Source organism: Carya illinoinensis, chromosome 3 (genome assembly GCF_018687715.1).
Source record: "Carya illinoinensis cultivar Pawnee chromosome 3, C.illinoinensisPawnee_v1, whole genome shotgun sequence".
Classification (NCBI taxonomy): domain Eukaryota; kingdom Viridiplantae; phylum Streptophyta; class Magnoliopsida; order Fagales; family Juglandaceae; genus Carya; species Carya illinoinensis.
The window spans coordinates 18,642,564-18,664,974 of NC_056754.1; the positions used below are offsets into that span (position 1 = coordinate 18,642,564).

General features: G+C 32.9%; 1 protein-coding gene and 1 non-coding gene across 2 annotated transcripts; one reads left to right on the forward strand and one right to left on the reverse strand.

Annotated features, from left to right (window-relative positions):
* Positions 1–1,012: 1,012 nt before the first annotated feature.
* On the reverse strand, positions 1,013–9,613 carry LOC122303619 (asparagine synthetase [glutamine-hydrolyzing] 3-like). The gene is made up of 14 exons (XM_043115469.1): positions 9,339–9,613; positions 8,921–9,059; positions 8,625–8,720; positions 8,403–8,544; positions 7,288–7,383; positions 6,547–6,641; positions 5,596–5,757; positions 3,422–3,502; positions 3,108–3,329; positions 2,851–2,985; positions 2,201–2,281; positions 1,914–2,000; positions 1,624–1,731; positions 1,013–1,459 (listed from the first exon to the last, which is right to left on the reverse strand). The coding sequence occupies exons 1-14, from the start codon at positions 9,416–9,418 to the stop codon at positions 1,229–1,231; spliced, it is 1,755 nt and encodes a 584-aa protein (XP_042971403.1). The 5' UTR covers positions 9,419–9,613; the 3' UTR covers positions 1,013–1,228.
* A 9,911-nt stretch (positions 9,614–19,524) lies between these two features.
* Positions 19,525–19,630, forward strand: LOC122305870. The gene has a single exon (XR_006241297.1). It is a non-coding gene; the product is annotated as a small nucleolar RNA R71 (small nucleolar RNA).
* The last annotated feature ends 2,781 nt before the right edge of the window (positions 19,631–22,411 follow it).

Genomic DNA, 22,411 nt, shown 5'->3' on the forward strand with positions numbered 1-22,411 from the left:
AAAATGTGGGGGGGGGGGGGGGGGGGGGGGGGGGGGGGGGGGGGGGGGGGGGGGGAGGGAGAGGGGTGGCGGCGCTGTACTAGCAACATGTTGTGTAGTTTATATGGACTGGACTGGAAACACGAACATGTAATCTAGAAAGCTGGCGTTTTCCAAAAGCTGATAGTATGTAGTATTATAACATCTATATTATATCTGTTAGGTCAACATTTACTTCCATGCTATGGATGATCTGTCAGTTTCTGAAGACAGGAATATAAGGTTTATCTGTGATTCTGTCTATGTCCTTCCCTCATTCTGGGCTGGGCTGCGTGAATGAAAAGAAGTGGTGAGTCTTCAAGCTCCAATATCCAGAAATGGAATTCTGTGGAGCGGTTGTCCATTGATTTCCTAGAGGTTGGAGAAGTGTCCTAATGGCTTCTTGAACGGTGTTTTTTGTTGAGGAGGAAAAAACTTTAGAAAAAAGGGTGAGCTGGTCCCCCAATTTTCTTTGAGTTCAACCTTTCAGAAAAAGAAAGAAAAAAGCAAATCCGAATCCAAAATGTTGCGAATGCTTCAATTGCAAAAGATAGAGATACAACGAGGGAGAAAAAGATAAAACAAAAAATAGAAAGGCTTTGAACATTACAATCAAAATGGTATTCGCCCTACAGGGATCACTTTTGAAGAATATTAAAGAACAAAGACCAAGAGTTTGTTTGGATCTCAAAGTCAACGCAATTGTAAGTGGACGAGGAACGAGAATATGTTTGTAGTAGTTTGGATCAGCCATGATCACTCACTGCTAGAATCATAAAAGTATCTCCACCAATCCTAGAAAATAAAAATCCATTCATAGTTTTCGAAGGTACAACAGGAAACTTGTTACCCTTAAAATGTTAGATGCTACAGGAAAAAGCAGGGAAGGATAAGCACAGGACTCTAGGCTAGCAACAAACCGCAGCGAAGCCAAGTTAACAAATAAACAAACAGTTCAGCGAGAACTGCACTGCTACAAGCCTCGGTTGGAAAATTTATCACAACACCAGAAAAGAGATGTGCTATTAACTAAATAATCTTAATGCAAAACTCTCCATTGGTACAATATACTGTATAGTTCTTAAACGGGGAAAAGAAAGCCAGGTTGATTTAGTGCATATTTCTATGAATCGAAGAGCAACCAAGAAATGGGGTACCTATCCCATCCAGAAAAAAATATTCATCCAGCGGTGTGCAAGTACGTCCTCAATTAAACAACTGTTGTAGCTTTGTCTACAAACCCTTCAAGTTTTTGTGGGGAGCCATTTATCGGATTGGCATTCTTGACATCTACTTCCTCCTCGTATGCAGCTGCATGAACACCAAGTGCTGCACGACCAGATGGATCAAGATGTTTTGACCATGAGGCATCCCATTCCACAGCTTTTGCAGTACTGCATGCTACACTTGGACCTCCAGGAACCGTTGACCTAGCAGCATTCTGTTCAGCAATTGCAGATAAAAAATGAAAAACATTTACCATCAAAATAGACGGACACTTAAAGCTAGCCAACTTCTGACAGATACTGTAAAATATTGATCAAAAGGGGCAAACATGTGAATCTACCCAACACTTGCATTCAATTAAAACATGAAAAGTCCCACCTTAGGAAAGAACTTCTCAAATATAGCTCGGTAGTAGTATGCTTCCTTTGTCACAGGAGTGTTTTCAGGGTAAATAAAGTTTGCATGCATCAACATTGCATCAGTTACCTGGCCAATACCATAGAAAAATGAGAAATAGCCATTTTAACCAACACAAAAGCATCTCTTATGTTTCATGAGCAGCACCACCAGACAGTTAAATACAGTTTTGGTTCCAAACTGAAACACAGAAACATGGCCTGATAAAGAAATGTCATATCACAAATCTCAGAAGTTCAAATAGCACATACTTGATTATTTGCATGATCCTTCAAGCCGTCAATCCAACTGTACCCAACACCATCACTAAACTGTTCCTTCTGCCTGTACAATATGTGCTATAACCAAAAAAAGAATAATTTTAACAATTCTTCCTTGGATACGCAATATAAGTATTTAGGGTACTCATGTCAAATGTGAGAAGCCATACCAAACGCTATATAGGGGAAAGGAAACAAACAAAACATGTAACAAGGTAGTCTGTGTTAGGCTTGACTGCACAATGGATACAAATGTAGAAAAAGCACAGTATCCAAACCTTTGGCAAATATGGGTTCTGTTCATCATCAAATGCATTGCGTAGGATCCACTTCTCAATTCTTCCAAGATCAGGTCTAACCTGTCATTACACATGTGGAGGTAACTAACATATCTATATTCAAAGAAGGTGAAAAATGTTCAAACCTAAAAAATTCAGAACAACATTTCATTTTGATATCATATAGGGACAATTAGTTCATAGCAACCAAAGTTCTATAAACACAATTAGATTTTCTAGAGACCTCTTATACTCTATTCAATGCATCAGATGCCAACACTGAATCAACCACCAATACGAGGATATTCTTAGATCTAGAAGTAAAGACCAAAACACATTAATGAAGGGAGCTACTGATGCATATCCAAACATGATGGCCCAGAATAATGACAAAAGAAGGCAAAGAAAGCACCCGGGTAAATCCAACATTGTACCAAGTTACCATACGCACTAAGGCTCAAGATATAATTTGCAATCGCAAAGGCCACTATCAGGTAGTAGGTTTCTATTTAGTGATGACGAGAAAATTCCATTTAACCTTGTTTTGTAGGTAGGAAGCCACTATCCTTAAAAAATAGACATTAGACTCTGATCAGTTAGTATCCTTAAACTGAGTTGAAAGCTGAGTGCAGAACCAGAAAGTTTTATACCATTTTCCACTCAGGATCAATGCTCATAGCAATGTTGATGAATTCTTTATCTAAAAAGGGTACTCGAGCTTCAACACCCCAAGCTGAAGTTGATTTATTGGCCCTCAGGCAGTCATAGAGATGAAGAGCTTTAATCTGTAGAAATATCATAAGCCATAAAAAAACTCAGCATAATGACATGATAGTTAACATAATCCAGCAATGTACACAAAATAATACGATACAAAAGGCTGAAAAAGATTCAGAGCATGAGATACCTTTTGACATGTTTCTCGGTGAAACTCCTCTTTGTTAGGTGCCTTGTGGAAGTACAAGTAACCACCAAAAATTTCATCTGATCCTTCTCCAGAAAGAACCATTTTCACTCCCAAAGACTTAATTTTCCGAGACATAAGAAACATTGGTGTGCTGGCTCTGACTGTGGTCACATCATATGTCTCAATATGGTAAATAACTTCCTCAAGTGCATCTATGCCTTCCTGATATGCCAAAGAGAAAAGGCACTTGAACTTTAAATACTCGAATGTTCTTGATAGATCTGTCTTCTACAGAGGAAAATATAAGGGATTACCTGAACAGTGAAGTAAAATTCATGATGACGAGTTCCAAGATAATCTGCCACCTCTCTGGCAGCTTTCAGGTCTGGAGAACCCTGAATTTTAGAATGTGGAAAACTAGCATTTAATTAAATAGGAGAATCCATAAATACAAACCTAATAAAAACTCAATTACAGTAACACAGACTATTGGCACATAACAAAAACACTCATAAACCAGCAACTTTGTGCATCAGACACGAAAATTTTCATGACAAACAAACAATTAAGGCACCAATAACCAGGTCAGTTCACTCTGTCATACATAGGCCACACACCAAATACAAATCACACTCTCTTCAGAGGTATAGCTATAGATAGCACTAGAAGCACCTAGACACCAGTTTTTTGGTCAAAACATTTTGGAAGCCATAAGGCATGAGCCAGAAAATAACCACCTTTATCAAAATTCATTAACAAGCTTATGAACATTCAAATGTGAAACCCATAATGCTCGTAAGTACACAACTCGACACAGAACAATTAGCCAGAGGGATGAATTTGGGTGACTTACAATTTAAGCAGTGTAAACAAATCAGTTTTTTTTTTTTTTAAATAATTAATAAGAGTTTTATTACCAAGAATAAGCAAAGCCTAAGTACACAGGAAGTATACAAGAGGAAATACCTACATTCACACTAGAAACAGAAAAAGACTAAAGCAAAACAAGAAAATTATCTCCATTCAATACCAGAGCCTTAGCCCAACAACTCAAGGTACTAAAGAAAATCTCCCTAAGTTCTCCCATTGAGCATTCTCTATCTTCAATGCACCTACCATTCCTCTCCAACCATAAGCGCCACATCAAGCACAAAGGAATCATTTTCCATATGGCAGCAATACATTGTTTTCCCTCAAAACCTTTCCGACATGCAAGAAGATCCACCATTTGCGTAGGCATCACCCAATCAATACCCGTCCTACCAAAAATCTCATTCCACAAAGTCTTGGCCATCACAATGAAGAAAAAGATGGTTAATAGATTCACCATCTTTCTTGCACATGAAGCACCAATCTACTACACACATTCCATGCTTTCTTAAGTTATCTGTGGTCAGTATTTTACCAAGAGACACCAACCAACAGAAAAAATGCCACCTTACTAGGAACCTTAACTCTCCAAATGCTTTTCCAGGGGTAGTCATAGACATGATGACAAGTTAGCACCTTATAAAAGCAGCTAACCGAAAATCTGGAATTTCCTGCATGAACCCACAGTAAACTATCCTCCCTTTACTGGACTATCTTCAAATTGTATAAACTTTCAAAAAAATCAGAGACTACATTCACTTCCCAAGCATGCACATCTCTAACAAAATCAACATTCCATTGAAAATGATTATTCAAAAAAGAAAACGAATCAGCCACTGCAGCATTTTGATCCCTAGCAATCCTGAAAAGGGAAGGGTAAGCAATCTTGACAGCTGAATCCCCACACCAAGTAGCCTGCCAGAAATGTATCCTTGTCCCATCCCCCACCTTAAATTTAACATGATTGACAAACTTCCCCCAACCCATCCAAATGAAGTTTTAATCGGTCCTTTATTGTGGTGCCAGATTTATCACATTCAGTATACTGACACCAGGCACCCTCTCCCCTCAATGTTTTCTTCAAAAACATTAATGCCACTTCATAACTTGTATAAATTAGGTAGGGCAGAAACCTCTAAGGAACAAAAGAAAATTCTTGTTCTTTCTCAGCAATTTTGATCTCTAGTAGACCTCTTACAAGGATTCGAACCCAGGTCTGTGACAATTCCCCTCAAACAATCAAAAACTACATGTCATGGTGAAAGGTACAGCTCAGGATCAAAGTAAATCAGCATTCATATATGACCCAAGATTAACGATTTAATTTTGCAAGTATGATGAAATCGCCTAGAAGTTATCGTAGTGATGACAGCCTATCACATTAGGAGATTTTCCAATCAGTCTGTATACATTACCAAAAGGAAAAAATACAAAAACAAAAATTGGAATGCAAGATAACAGCAATGCATACTGTCCTCTTAAATGAATTTCATTTTTTTTTTTTCTCGCCTACAGATTTTTGTAGTTAGAATCAACAAAGCTTGTCCTGGGAGAATGGAAAAATGCAAAGAAAAGGGAAGGACCAGACATGGTTATCTAATATGAGAAGTATTAGCACCTTCAAACCAATGCAAAACGTATGTAACTGTGATCCCCACTGACAAGCAGCTTCTGATTCTGCCATATGGCGGCTAGCCACAGAAGCAACAAGAGAGGAGTCCAGTCCTCCAGATAAAAGTACACCAAATGGTACATCAGTCATAAGTCTCTTTGTCACAGCCTGCATGATTTGAGAGTGAACAAGAAGGAATGAAGTTAGAAATATTAAAAACCCAATGGGTACAACAACAGAGGTGCACAGCAGCCGGTTGAAACAGACAATCAGTAACATACACAATTGCCAGGAAGAGAGAACTGTCAAACTTAGATAGTAGTGCACAAAAAGACAGAAGAACTATCTGATCAGTAACTCCATATGGACAATTGGAAGTGTTCTCCTTTGAGATTCATATATGGCCCACCCTCCGAAACAACTAAAACTTGTGATAAAGAACTTGATATTAGCTTCAAAGGCTCTTCTTTCTTTTTCTTCTTCTTTTTTTCCTTTTTCCCCCTTTCTATATTCTATTGCATGATAACCATATAGCTTTCTTGAAAGAGCTTCAATTCATAGGAATACAGTAATGCGCTTAAGAATCAGGATTTGCATGCATGAAAGCAATGCCAAAAAGAATATCTTATACCAAACGAAGTTTTTTCTATATAGATGTTATACTGAATGAAGAAGTTATTATGTGATACTTAAAAGCTACAAATAAATGCATAAATATATAAAAACCCACATACATTTACGCATGTATATCCAAAGAATCCAATCCAATCCAACCCGTCCCAACCCACCTTTTATTCATATTAAAGGCTAAGTATAAAATAATGTTTACTCAATCAAAAGGAAAGACTTCTATGCCAGATTTATACATCTAAGAACCATGAAAACAAAAAAGGATATTAATTACCACAAACAAAAACAAAGGATCTAGAGTTTAGCAAGAACAAGTGTGGACCTTGCCTTCTCAAAGGCCTCACGTAGAAGTATGGGATCATATGGAGTTGAGGGTACGTTCTCCAAATACCATGGTGGGTTATACCATCTTTTAAGGCCTCCTGTAAACATGTTGCAGTATATACAATAAGCAGTTTGTCCAACATCACAAAGAACTTAATGCATGAAAAGGTTAAAATTTCTAAGATTTATCTTAAAAAATCTAAAAAGACAATAATTTAAAAGTGTTTTTATTTTTACAGCCCAAACCAAAAAAGACAAAGTACAATATATTTTCAACACATAGCCACCAATCCTTTAAAAGCTTTGCCCGATTTTGATTTTGAGTAATGTTTTGAGTTCCCCATGTGAAACTAAAACATGATCATACCCTTCCTCTCTACTTTCAGTTTCTATCAGGGTGCAAATGACATCTCTATGCAGAAAATAAATAAATAAATAATAATGAAGTTATATTAAAGCCCTTGCAGAAGAAAACACATTACAATTTTACAATTCACGGCAGAAATGTTTATTTTTCTTGCTCAGAACAATCAGTCACAGATATTAATAAACTCTTTGTCAACATGAAAATTTTGGAGCTGACATCTGTCTTCAAAAATCCAAGACACGATTGAGAATTTAGGCCCTACCCAAAACAAAATGGCTAATCCATCAACTTTGAGAATGCATACCCCATGCTTTGTTTACCATCAGAAAGACAAGATAAGAAAAACTTTTCTATTCATTAACTTCATAGATACATACCCTGTTTGCTAGAATATATATGCCCGGGAAGAAATGACATGAATCTTTCACAATCATCACTCAAAGCCTTCATTTCTGATGCAAACCATACTGACCCTGAAATGAAAGGCAATACATTAATTCCGTATGCATTCCTTAATTATATTTAAAATATATATATATATAAAAACGAAATGGAAAGCTAATTCAGATATTTAAAAGAACATATAACAGGATACAAAATAAATTAGAGCATCAATTATACCATAATGAGTTAGACTTTTAATTACAGCTGAATAAGATATCACTGAATCGAAGGAAACAAAAAATCTGTATGTGTATAAGCATTGTGCCTTTTCCCAATCATGTATGTCCCATAACCATTCATTCGCAAGGATCAAAGTTAACATAGATTGTGACTAACCACTCAATTGCAACTTATACCAAAAACAATAAAGCTAATAGACAAAAAAATAGTCGATCAAGAACAGGAACAAATGTGGGTCAAAGTATAGCTCATAAAAAATGTCATTCACACTAGTAGAAGAATAAAAAGAAAGCTCCATTCTACCCCTTATTGAGATTAACAAAGTACAGTCTTCTAAAATCAACAAGGCTTCACCAATATAAGTAAATCATAGAGGGATATAAATGGAATGGTAATAAACATACTATATAGATCTTATATGATCCAAATTGACTAGAATAAAAGAAACTAGCATTACCATGCAACCAGTCTAACACCAGATTATTTAATTTATTTACTATAATTGGTGTAAGTCTGTATCAACAATAAAACTTAGCAATAAAGAAAATATTTCTAAGCACCTTAAGCTTGGGAGGTAAGCAAGATCATATAATGCTTTGAAAATTCCTTATACCAGCTTCATAAAGAAATCGTAAGGGAATTAAAAAGTCCATTTCCCAAGATATTTCTACAAGATTCTAGAATGTTACATGTTAAATGTTTTTTTGATTCCCTCACATGTAACGTGTTGAAAGAAAAAATAACAATACATAAATACCAAAAGGACGCTGGCTGATGTATGATAGCAGAAAATTCAATAATTCACAATGTGTGGATGCCAATCTCAAGAGAAAAATAATATCCTGCATACCAGGATGAAGTTACATACCATCAAGACCCCAACCCATGTAAAGAGGGGTAATTCCAATAGCATCACGTGCTGCAATAAAACTTTTGTCTCGAGTGTCAAGAAGGACAAAGGAGAACATACCATCCAACATGTCCACAAAATTTTCCCCATACTCTTCATACTGAAAAAGATAAGCAGCTAAGTTCTCGATTGCTTACAAGATGGCCAAGTACTGAGGGCACAAGATTCTCAATTACTTACAAGATGGGCAATCACTTCACAGTCGCTTCCAGTTCGAAACTGATGAGACTTCAACTTTTCTCGTAATTGTTTGTGGTTGTATATCTCACCATTAACCTAAGAACAAAGTTCCAAAACTCTAAACTGAGGTTTTCTGAAAACTAAGTGAAGATTTCCACCAACTCTATAAAACAGTATACTGAAATTTTCAAAGAGAATAAGAGCTTAAACTATATTCGAGAAACATGAACACTACCCACTTAGGTTGAAACCTAGTGCTTGCAATCTACATAGCAATACTCTTAAAGAAGATTTACCGTGACAATTACTGTCTTGTCTTCATTGTAAAGTGGCTGATCTCCCGAAGTTGGGTCTACAATAGCCAATCGTTGATGAGCAAGATAACAATCGCCATGACAGTGCAGTCCGCTCCAGTCAGGACCTCTATGGCGCAACCTACACTTTTAAATAATTCTATTAGGCATTTCATTCTCTCATACAACAATAAAAAAACCATATACTCTGCATCCCAAAAAAATAAATAAATAAATACATGCAGTAATAGAAATGGCGGGGCTTCAATTAGCAAGAGTCAGCTAATTACGACTCAAAACACTGGGATAATTGAAACATGTCTTAGTTAATAGAATCAAACATCAAAATCGTGTACATTTTGAACCAGACAAGAATCATCCACATTCGAAATAAATAAGCTTGCAAATAAAAAAATAAAACCTCCTAGACAATTCGATGATCCGGGAGCGTTTGGCCTGAGAGTTTTCAGCGCAACCAAAGACGGCGAGTATTCCACACATGGCTGGCTGCCTGCGGCGGCTTCTATCTCTCTCTGAGTGGGAGACTCGGAGCGAGAGACAGAAAGATATGCAGAGAGCAAATGACGATGAATTTTTTGTTTTATATTTGATCGCGGCCGTTGATTCTGTCCAGTTTTCAAAAGATTCATAGTATTCTTTTTCTGAATATAATAATATATTGAAATGTAGGGTTTCTGGCCTGTGATGGGAATCTAGTCTTCGGATTCCAGCCGCCAATGCAAAGTAAAAAGATCCGGAGTATCCTTCCTTCTTTCGCTGCACCAGAGATGTCATTTCAAACCCAAAAAAAACCTGGTTCTCCTCAAACTAAAAAAAATATTATTTTTATTTTTATTTTTAGTGATTAAAAAAATATTTTTTAATAATATTAAAAATATTTTTTTAAATTTTTTTATTTTTTTAAAAATATTTAAAAAAATGAATTAAAAAAATTTTAAAAAAAATAAAAGAAAATTTTGTACTTAGAATAATGCTAGATCCCTACTGGGAGATCTTGATGGAAGCGGTAACTCCTAGCTTTTTTTTTTTTTTTAATGATTAAGAAAAAATTATTTAATATTATTGTAAATTTTTTATATTTTTTTAAATATTTAAAAATATTAAAAAATGATGTAAAAAATAAAAAAATTGACCTAATGGGAGCCCCCAACGGTGGTCCTAGCATGCTCCTTTGTCCTTATTAGGAGATATTCGGGTTACACTACTTTTGCTATTCCTTCACTACATCTGATTACGAGACTCTAAAAAGAAAATTATATTTATAATTATAGAGTACGTAAATGTTATGTATTCTATTTTAAAAAAGTGAGTAAATATAAGATTTATATATAAAAAAATTAAATTTTTAATAATAAATTTTACTTTTTTTTTAAATAAGTATGCAGTATTTATACAATTTATGACTATATCGAATATTACTCTTTAAAAAAATCATGATCTATTTTAATAAGATAACAAACATACTTTGCAATAAGAAAATCATATAAGATAAACATATTTTGTAATATAAATCTTACTAAAAATAATAAGTTTACTTTCGATTTTAGACTTTTCTTGCATACATATCTGAAGATTCAACTTGTATTCCTGCTAACAGAGATACATGAGAAAATAAAATAAAATCTCTCTCTAATTTTCTCTTTTTACGATCTACTTTGGGTTACTAATATTTTTCTTCTTTCTCTTTTTGTTTATTGATTCCTTGTTTTATAGAATTGTGGGCGCTCAATTCTTCCATGCGTGGTTTTTAACTTTTTCCTTTTTTTTATCTTTATCAAATTATTTCTCCTTTTGACCTTCGCAACATCGAAAGCTACTTCTTTCATTTTTACTTGTCGAGGTTAAAGGCATCGAAAATTTCTTGTTTTTAGCAATTATCTCTAATACCAAAATTTTATAATACTTGAAGCGAGTTTGGTTATGGTATGATGTACTCTTCATAAATAGTATTTTTTTAAAATTTTATTATTCTATAAATAGTATCGGTGACTTAATTTTTTATTATATAATAAATTACATTAATTTATAAATTTTTTTTATAAAATTTATTTAATAAAATCTTTTTTGTGGCCAAAAACTCTCTTCTTTATTAAATTCTTGGTGGCCTAGTTACAAGATGGTTAAGAAGTCTGATTGCTAATAATGAAGTGATAATTAGCGTAAAGACTATTGATATTAGTACAATTTTTTGTTTTTACAATCTTTTATATAATCATGTTTTTAAATGAGGAGATTTAAGTAAAATGATAATTTTACGATTTATTTCATAAAAAATGCTCTTCATTTTTAAAACATGATTGGACAAAAGGATTGTGTGAAAATTGTATATATATCTTGCATAAAATTTGCAATTATAAAATAAATGCTAGATATAATTTTAAGGTGTGCAAGTCTCATGCTCATTTAAAAAAAAAAAGTAGATTTTATTATTAAAAAATAATTTTTTCATAAAAAATCCAGATTAATTAATTTCTTCAAATGTAGAGTGGGCCAGTGATCGGTGCAAAATTATAAGTGCACAATATCATAATTTTATAATAAAATGATGAGAAGAGTATCGTCTTCAGATATTGGTAAATTACTTTTGACAAATACTAAAATTATACTAATCTCAACTTTATATAGAGAAGTCACTAAAATTTTTATAATTGCAATTTAAAACAAAATCAATTCAAAGAAAAATACGCAAAGGAAAAAAATGATTTTCTATGATCAAATTAATGAGAAGGAAAGTCTTAGGAAATCGATTTCACATAATTTTTCACTGTGATTTACTTATCTAACTAACTGAGTTTAATTCTCTCTATTTGTTAGCAAATCTCTAAATTCATCCAAAAGCATCTTTCGACAGTCAATTGAAAATATTCTTATTCATCATTTTACACAAAAGTGTGCAAATTAATAAAGCAAGAAAGTAATAAGATCAATGATTTTAATATTACATAAGTTCATACAAGTCTTTCGATTTCTATATTTACCTATATTGAAATATCCAAGATCTATCTTATAATTCCCTCTTTCGATAGCAAATCATAAAATCAAAATTATCTAATTAATGGTCAATTAATTAGAAGCAATAAGTTCAGAATAAATCAGACAAACATGAAAGAGAATTACTTCAAATTAGTATAAAAAATTAAGCATAGTTTGGAACTAGATTACTTCATTTTTCTAGAATAAAGAAAATTTAGTTCATGCTAAAAATTAAATTCAATATAAACGAATTCACCATAAACTTTTTTTTTGAAAATAATGGAAGGAAAATAAACACAGAAAAATGCTCCTCGTAGTTGCACAACGTCATTCTTCAATATTTCTTCAATGTTCCTTTCTGTCAACTGCCTCTCAAAGTCTTCCAAGTCACAAACCGATAAATCTCTCTTGTGTATATCCGTAACTTATGCCAGTGTCCAAAATTTAAATTTTCTTGCTGGGTTGCGTCCATTAGCTTGTGTGTTTGCTTGAGCGTCCAAAATTTAAATTTTTTGTCCTGCATGTTAATTGCTAGCCCAACGTATATGAGTCCAGCTTCTACATCCTTCCAACGTCCAATAGTCTAGCTTGCACACAATAAAAAAAATATTCCTAAGGACCAAGTCAAACTAAAGAAGGATGCCCCATCTTTTCTTTTTCATCCTTTTTGTTTTTTTTTTTTTCTTGTTAATTGCACATACACATCCTACATAGTAGTAGGTAGAATAATTGCTTCAGTCCCACTTACTCTACTTTCCTATTTTGAATTTCAATCTTCACTTTCATCCGTGTATTTGTCTCCCATCCAAAAGCTTTCCGTCCATACGACATCTTGCCTTTTATCAAGTCAAATCTTCAACTTCAAATCTCACTCAAGCGTAAGTTTAGTATCCAATTCTCTCTTGACTTTTATTTTTCAAAGTTTCCAACTCTTTGTTAAATGAGAAAAAGTCTTTAGACGATGGACTGCTAAAATTAAGATATTCAATTTCTTCAAATCTGAAATAAAATTAAAATGACAATAATGAAGTCTAAAATCGCAAAAATAAAAAATAAAAATTAAATTAAAGTTTAAAGTTAAGAGTGATAAAATATATTGAATTATGCAAGTCATCAAACACCTCCAAACTTACAACTTTATTTGTCCTCAAACAAAAATAAAATAAAATAAAATAAAAGACCACTATAGGCAATATCAACTAGACTCCGTAGAAAAGTATCATCACTCACCAAGTCATGATCTGAAATTAGACTTCATCACTAATATCTTACTCTTTTAACATCAAAGATAGCAGAAAAATCAATCAAAAATTTAGCAAATTGTCAAACAAGAATTAAGCGTTTACTTCAACCTAAAGCTAAGACCTTGAATATGTGTGTAATATAATCAATTTAACTCCAAACCACTTGCAAATTCAGATAAAAGTAAAACAACTAAAATCAGAAGAATTCTCTCAAAACTTAACCTTATAAGTCCATTTTCATAAATCATCTCTACTGATGTAGTCAACACCAAAATCAGATATCAAAAAGTCTTTAATCAACTTGTAATGACAGACCATAGGGCGAGAGCTAAGAAAGAAATAGATATGGAAAATTAAAGCAAACTGAAAAAATGCTTAATGGAGAAAACAATAAAAGAGCATTCCACAAGATTCAAACCATAACTCTTTCTCCACTATATGCTTGTACTGGTGACATTATTGTTGTTGTAATCAATGAAGTAATATCAACTACTATTTTAACAAAATCTAAAGGATACACACTCCACTTATTGAGTTTTCTTTTTTCAGCCTCTTTTTTTTTTTTTTTTCAACCACCTCAATTTTCATAGCCTTTTTAAATTTTCAACTATTTCAGCATTTTCTTTTTACCGTTCACTTTCTTTTTTGTCACACTTTGATCAAACAGAGCAAACATAATATCGATAATTTTCTTTGAACTAACTTTCTCTTTAAATGTAAATTTTCACCAAAGTATTTTCTCAAACTATAAAATGTAGATTTATGATTTTTCAAACTTAGAACGGGAATGGTTTATATAGTTAAAAAAAAAAGGTTTATGTAAAATAAGATTGAATGGGGTTGACTAAGGACATACACTATACAATGATGGTATGATACTTAGGACGGCTGAAAATACTTTTTAGTTATGATAAAAAAAAAAAAAAAATTGCCTAGATCATTTCTCTAATATTTGGTATCAACTAGGATTTTGCCTCAATGATCCATCAGCGGATACTAGAGCAAAGCAAGATTGAACTTCCCCGACTCAATTAATTTAACTTCTTCTCTTTATAAGTAAAATGGAATAAAAGAAAAAGACTATATGCTCAATTATGTTCAAGGTCAAAGATTTAAATCAAAGTACTCACAAAACTCCACCTGATATAAAAGAAATTTTTGAATTTTTTTCTCAAAACTATCCTCAATCACAAATTTCAAAGTAATAGAGAATTCAATCATATTCAAATACATGCTTGGTAAGAGAATAAAAAACTCAAGACTTATAAAATCATAATTAAAATAAAATAAATAACAAACAAGAAGACCAAATGATTATAGGAGTTTACGCCCCCAAACTTAAATTAAACAATATCCTCATTGTAATGCAAAAGTGAAAATGATTGAAGAAATGAAATGAACTTCATTGGTTTCATGGTGGATCAGCTGTAGTTTATAATTTTCAATTCTTTATTCATGCTAAATAAACCTGCATTAAAATCTAAATTACTAAAAAAAATAAAGATAATAAAAAATAAAAGAATAAAAGAAAGTTCTATGGGTTGCCTCCCATAAGCACTTGTTTTAAAATCGACAGCCAGATTTTTCAATTTTCGTCAATTAGAATCTCCAATAGGAATAAATGCATAGTTCCTCTCCACTTGTTCTCCATATTAATGTATCAATCTCTGACCATTAACTCTAAATATATTTTCTGTCTTGTCCTTCAAGTCTATTGCTCCAAAAGAGGAAACTTTGTCAATTGTATAAGGATCTGTCCATCTTAATTTTAACTTATCCGGGAAGAGTTTGAGTCGTGAATTGAAAAATAAAACCTGCTATCCTAGAGCAAACTCACACCTACGAATATGTTTGTCATGCCACTTCTTTGTCCGTTTTTTGTAGATCTTTATATTTTTATATGCATCATTCCAAAACTTATTCATCTCATTTAGTTGAAAAAGTCGCTTTTCCCCTTCTGCCTTCAAATCAAAATTAATCTTTTTTACAGCCCAATAGGCTCTATGCTCCAACTCAACAAGAAGATGACATGTTTTTCCAAACAACTAATCGGTAAGGAGACATTGTCATAGGTGTTTTAAAAGTTATACGGTATGCCCACAAAATATCATCAAGCTTCTTTGCCCAATCATTTCTATTGGCGTTGATCATCTTCTCAAGGATATTCTTGATTTTTTGATTTGAAATTTCAATTGGCCATTAATTTGAAAATGGTAGGCAAGTGCTATCTCGTGCTTCATACCATATTTAGAAATAAGATTTTCTAACAAGTTATTACAAAAGTGGGTTCCTTCGTCATTAATAATAGCTCATGGAGTGTCAAATCTTGTGAATATATTCTTATACAAACATTTGAGCACTACCTTTGCATCATTTGTTGTTGTAACAATTGTTTCCACCTATTTTGACACATAATCAAATGCTAACAAGATATAAATAAAACCAAAAGAAGGATGAAAATGACCCATAAAATCAATTCCCCAACTATCAAATAACTCAACCAATAAGATATTTTTTAATGGTAGCTCCTGACGCCTTGAAATATTTCTTATACGTTGGCACTGGTTACAAGATTTCATCAAAGTATAACTATCACGAAAAATAGAAGGTCAAAAGAAACCACTTTGAAGTAATTTAGCTGTTGTTCATGTTGCTCCAAAGTGTCCTCCATATGATAAGAAATGGCAATGATGGAGAATAGCTTGTATCTCTTCTTCTGGCACAAATCTTCGAATGATTTGATCAGGGCATATTTTGAACATCAAAGGTTCATCCTAAAGATAATATTTCACATCATGCAAAAATTTCTCACATTGATGGTGAGTAAGATCTAGTGGCAGTACTTTAGAAGCTATGTAGCTTATAATATCAGCATACCAAGGAAGCTTGATCTCACATGCAAACAACTGCTCATCAGGAAATGCTTCTTGGATCACTGAATCTAGTGTTTCTTCCTCTTCCTCCAGCAGAGAGAGATAATTAATAACTGAATTTTTGTTGCATTTCTTATCTCGAACCTCCAAATCAAATTCTTAAAAAAGTAGGATCCAACGAATTAGCCTAGACTTAACATCCTTCTTGCCAAACAAATAGTGAAGTGCTGCATAATTAGTGAACACTATCACATTTGTACCAATGACGTAAGACCGAAATTTGTCACAAGCAAACACCATAGCAAACATCTCCTTCTCAGTTGTTGTACAATTTAATTGAGTTTCATTCAATGTTCGGCTTGCACAATAGATGACCCTAAACAATTTGTCCCGCCTTTGTCCTAACACGACTCCAATTACAAAGTCACTTGCATCACACATGATTTCAAAAGGTTGACTCCAATCAGATACAATCATAATTAGTGCTGAAACTAGTTTCTCCTTAATTGCATTAAAGGCCTACAAATAAATATCATCAAAATCAAATGCAGAATTTTTTTTCAAGAAGATTACATAAAAGTTTAGAGAATTTAGAAAAATCCTTTATAAACCTTCTATAAAATCATGCATATCCCAAAAAGTTTTTTATTCCATTCACATTCTTTGGAGGTGGTAGTTTTTCTATGTTTACAATTTTAGCTCGATCAACTTCAATTCCTTTAGATGACACTCTATGGCCAAGCACGATCACTTCTTGAATCATGAAATGACACTTCTCCCAATTTAAGACTAGATTTTTATCTTCACATCTCTGCAAAATAAGAGTTAAATTATGCAAATAATGATTAAAAGATGTATTAAAAACTGAAAAATCATCCAAGAAAATTTCCATTATATCTTCCGCCATATCAGAAAAAATAGCCATCATGCAACGTTAAAATATCGTTGGGGCGTTGCACAATCTAAAGGGCATCTTCCTAAAAGCAAATGTTTCATAGAGGCATGTGAATATAGTTTTCTCCTGATCTTCAGGGGCTATGGCAATCTGGTTATACCCCGAATAACCATCTAAGAAACAATAATAGGAATACCTAGCCAATCGATCCGACATTTGATCAATGAATATAAGTGGAAAATGATCTTTCCTTGTTTCTTTGTTCAACTTGCGGTAATCCATGCATACACGCCAGCCCTTAATTGTTCTTGTAGGAATAAACTCATAATTATCATTTTTCACCACCGTCATTCCACCATTTTTTTGTACAACCTCCATTGGACTTACCCATAAATTGTCTGAAATAGCATAGATAATTTCAACATTGAGGAGTTTCAAAATTTCAGCTCTCACAACTTCCTTCATTGCTGGATTTAATCTTCTTTGGTACTCGATCATCGGTTTGTAAAGTTTCTCTATTAAAATCTTGTATATGCAAATGGAAGGATTTATACATTTTATGTCAAAAATAGTCTATCCCAAGGCTATTCTATGCTCCCTTAACACACGCAGCAACTTTTCCTCTTCTTTTGTTTCGAGTAATGCAACAACAATCATTAGAAATATATAATTATCACCCAAGAATGCATAACGAAGATGCTCAGGTAATTGTTTCAACTCCTGAGTTATAATTTGCTGCATTTTTTCTTTAAAAATCACAAAATCCATCTTTGCTACCATCGACTCTAGTCTCCCCACTTTATTACTAAGTGATGCAACTTACTGTAATGCTCCCAAGGCAAACATATAGTGAAGAAATTCTTTATTAACAAAAGGTAAATCAAATTCACAAATAACAAAATTACTAAAATCATAAGCTTGAGATGAAGTGGTGATACATCGTTCTAAGTGATCGGCTGGCATATCTTCTTGAAAGGCTTCTTCTACACGTTACTTAATGACATTTATCCGAAAGTAAGTACTTGGATCTTTTAGAAATTTCATGGCTTGGTAAATGTTGAACATAACCTATTCTTTATTAACTCTCAATATTAATTCACAATTTTGAATATCAATTAAAACCCCGTAGCCAAGAATGGTTAGTTAAGAATTAGTGGGATTTCTTCACTTCCTCCATATCTAACGCCACAAAATCAGCTGGAAAAATAAATTTATCCACATTTACCAATACATCTTCTATGATTTCATGTGGATACTTAATGGATCGATCTGCTAGTTGCAAAAAAATGTTGTTTGTTTTATTTCTCTAAGTCTTAATTTTCTATAAACAGAAAGTGCCATAAGATTAATGCTAGTACCAAGATCACATAAAACTTTATCAAAAAATGAATTTTCAATAGTGCAAGGTAAAGTGAAACTACATGAATTTTTTAATTTTGAGGCATTTTCTTTTGAAGAATGGTACTGCATTCTTCATAAAGTTTCACTGTTTCGAACTCCTCCAACCTTCTCTTCTTGAAAATGATGTCTTTCAAAAATTTGACATAATTTGACATTTATTCCAAGACATCTGTAAAAGGAATGTTTATGTAAATTTTCTTTAAAATATCCAAAAACTTAAAAAATTGTTTATTTAATTTTTGTTTTGAAAACGTTGAGGATAAAGAAGTGGAGTAGAGAGAATAGGAGGATTGTCAGGAAATGAAATTGATGGAGGTATGTCAGTCTCTCTTAGTGTATCATCAACAATCTCCTCTTCTTTTACTTTATTCTTTCTTTGGCCCTTATTTGCAGCTGTAGAGGTGGACTTGCTTTTCTTTGATTGTGACCTCTTAATTTTTCTTCCACTCCTAAGTGTGATGGCCTTATATTATTCTTTTTTATTTAGTTCTATGTTGCTAGGAAAAGCTCTTTTTTGTTGGGCATTGATGGTCGTGACCAATTGCCTGATGTCAACTTTAAGATTCTTTATAATGGCTCCCATATTGCTACAACTAGTCTAAATGTTATCCAACCATGAATCAATTTTTTTAAACCTTGCATTTGTCTCTTGAATAAAGGAAACCATGGCATCCTCAAGTGACATATTCTTCTCGCTTGGTTGACTATCAAATCCTGTAGGAGGTTGAAGTTGCAAAACATTCTTTGTATTTTCATATGATAAATTCTCATGATTTCAAAGCCCTAGATGGTAGTAATTTGGCATAGGATTATCACGATAATTGTAGTTCTGGTTATTGATGTATTGAACTTGTTCTTGACTGGCTTCATTGCTCATAACTATCATGCTTATAGCTGCAACATATTCTGCACTTTGTGGTATCCTTTAGGTTGTCAAAAATGAAATTTGATAAGATAGAATAGTAACTTAAGCTGAAAGGATTGCTAATGGCTCCAATTCATGAATTCTTGCAACTTTCTTAGCCATAGTTCTTTCAATTGGCTATTGATAGTTGTTTGAGGTCATTTCTTCCAAAAAAGAAGTAGCACTCTCTCTTAGTTGTCTTTGACATCAAAGTTCCACCAGAAGCAGCGTCAACTATAGTTCAAGTTTTTCCATTTAACCCATTATAGAACATCTGACTTTGCAACTAATCCGGTAATTCATGTTGAGGGTAGCATCGAATCAAATCTTTATTCATTTCCCATGCTTCATAGAGTGACTCAATATCATTTTGCTTGAATTGACCAATCTCACTCCTGAACTGGACTGTTTTTGTAAGTAGAAAGAATTTAACAATAAACTTTTCAGCCATATCCTGCCAACTAATGATGCTTTCCAGTTGTAGAGATTGTAGCCAACCTCTACGCTTGTCCCTCAAAGAAAAATGAAATAATCTCAGTCTAATGGTGTCTTCAGTAACACCATTAATCTGTACAGTATCGCAAATCTCTAAAAATATCACTAAATGAATATTAGGATCATCAAGTAGTGATCTGTTAAATTGGACTTGCTACACCATGCTAATTAAGGCTGGTTTGAGCTCAAAGTTGTTGGCATTAATGGGTTGTACATAATCCTTCAAGGTGCGTACCAGTGCATCATATTGCCCGTCAGTCATGACTAGTATTTTATTTTTTCTTCGTAATTTAAGATTTTTTTCAATCTCCGGATCAAAAGGAGTAATATTACGAGTTTTAGCACGGCGCATCCAACGTAAAAAAACACACGCAAAGCAAAAAATAAAATATAATAATAAAATAAAATATAATTCTAAATTAAAATCAAGATTACTTTGTATCAATATTGACAAAAATAAGAAAAATTCAATCCTCGGCAATGGCGCCAAAAACTTAATCGGTGCAAAAATGTAAATGCGCAGTATCGTAATTTTATAGTAAAGTCATGAGAAGAGTATCGTTCTCAAGAATTAATAATTTACTTTTGACAAATATCAAAATTATACTAATCTCGACTTTATCTACAGAAGTCACTAAGATTTTTGTAATTCCAATATAAAATAAAATCAATTCAAAGAAAAATACATAAAGGAAAAGAAAAATGATGTTCGAAGATCAAATTAATGAGAATGAAAGTTCTAGGAAATCGATTTCACCTAATCTTTCACTGTACTTTACTCATCTAACTAATTGAATTTAATTTTTTTTGTTTGTTAGCAAATCTCCAAATTCATCCAAAATTTTCTCTCGACAATCAATTAGAAATATTATTGTTCATCATTTTACACAAGAGTGTGCAAATTAATAAAGTAAGAAAACAATAAGACCAATGATTTTAATATAACATAGGTTTGTACTTTCGATCTCTATATTTACCTATGTCGAAATATTCAAGATCTATCCTATAATTTCCTCTTTTGATAGCAAATCATAAGATCAAAATTATCTAATTAATGACTAGTTAATTAGAAGCAATAAGTTCAAAATAAATCAGACAAATATGAAAGAGAATTACTTCAAATTAGTATAGAAAATTAAGTATAGTTCGAAACTAGATTACATCATTTTCCTAGAATAAAGAAAATTTAGTTCATGCTAAAAATTAAATTCAACATAAATGAATTCACCATAATTTTTTTTCTGAGGATAATGGAAGGAAAATGAACACTGAAAAATACTCCTCACAGTCGCACAATATCGTTCTTCAATGTTTCTTCATTGTTCCTTTCCGTCGGCTGCCTCTCAGAGTCCTCCAAGTCACAAACTGATAAATCTCTCTTGTGTATATCCATAACTCATGCTAGCGTCCAAAATTCAAATTTTCCTACTGGGTTGCGTCCGTCAGCTTGCGTGTTGCTTGAATAAGTTTTTTGTCCCGCATGTCACTTGTTACCCCAGTTTACATGAGTCTATCTTCTACATCCTTCTAGCATCCAAGAGTCCAGCTTGCACACGATAAAGAAAATATTCCTAAGGACCAAGTCAAGCTAAAGAAGGCTGCCCCTTCTTTTCTTTTTCATCATTTTTATTTATTTTTTCTTGTTAATTGCACCTGCACGTCCTACATGGTAGTAGGTAAAATAATTGCTTCAGCCCTCACTCATTTCACTTTCCTATTTTGAATTTCAATCTTCAATTTCGTCCGTGTATGCATTTCACATCCAAAAGTCTTCCGTCCATGTAATATCTCGCCTTTTATCAAGTCAAACCTTCAACTTCAAATCTCACTCAAGCATACTTTTGGTGTGCAACTCTCTTTTGACTTTTATTTTTCAAAGTTTCTAACTCTTCGTTAAATGAGAGAAAGTCTCTAGACGATGGACTGCTAAAATTAAGATATTCAATTTCTTCAAATCTAGAATAAAATTAAATGACAATAATGAAGTCTAAAATTATAAAAATAAATAAAATTAAATTAAAGTTTAAAGTAAAAAGTGATAAAATATATAGAATTATGCAAGTCATCAGTGAGAATTATACATCCTAATACTGTAAATATTATTTTTTATTGTAAAAAGTAGTGATTATATAGCCTCATGCACCATTAGCTATGTAATTCCTTGTTACAGGTTGATTGGTTAATTGAGAAGGATTTTTTTCCCTATCTTGAATCCATACAAACTTATTAGCTCGATAATATGATTCGTTCCTTTAAGAATTGTCTTAAGGCAATAAATAGTTGGCACAAAGATCTATCTAATTGGTAGACATTTTTGTGGGAATGACTTGGGAAAGATCATTCTTCTCAAATTTCTTATTTATCAAGAAAACTATTACCATTATGAAGGTACTCTACCATAGAAAAATATGCTCACCATGATTGTAGGGGTTTATCTTTATTGATGCACTTCTTGCAATGGCTTTATGTTAGGGTTCCTGGAGACAAGAGGAAGAATAGAGGAAAATCCCTAGAAGAGATATAAGATGTCAAAGGGAACTAAAGTGGTGTTTAGTTATGCAACTCAAAATGATGTATGCAAATCAAAGAAGTAAAATGGTGCGCCTTGAGATGATAAAGCTAGAACCCATGGTCCTGAACAAGTTGTTTTATTTGTTTTAGTTATAAACATCGTGTTTCAATTATTGA

Excerpts from the sequence above, each read along its gene's own strand:
- LOC122303619 (XM_043115469.1), bottom strand. The coding sequence starts at position 9,418 with ATGTGTGGAATACTCGCCGTCTTTGGTTGCGCTGAAAACTCTCAGGCC. Across the intron at positions 9,060-9,338 it reads ATCATCGAATTGTCTAGGAG|GTTGCGCCATAGAGGTCCTG; the intron begins GTTTTATTTTTT and ends TTAAAAGTGTAG. Across the intron at positions 5,758-6,546 it reads TACGTGAGGCCTTTGAGAAG|GCTGTGACAAAGAGACTTAT; the intron begins GCAAGGTCCACA and ends CAAATCATGCAG.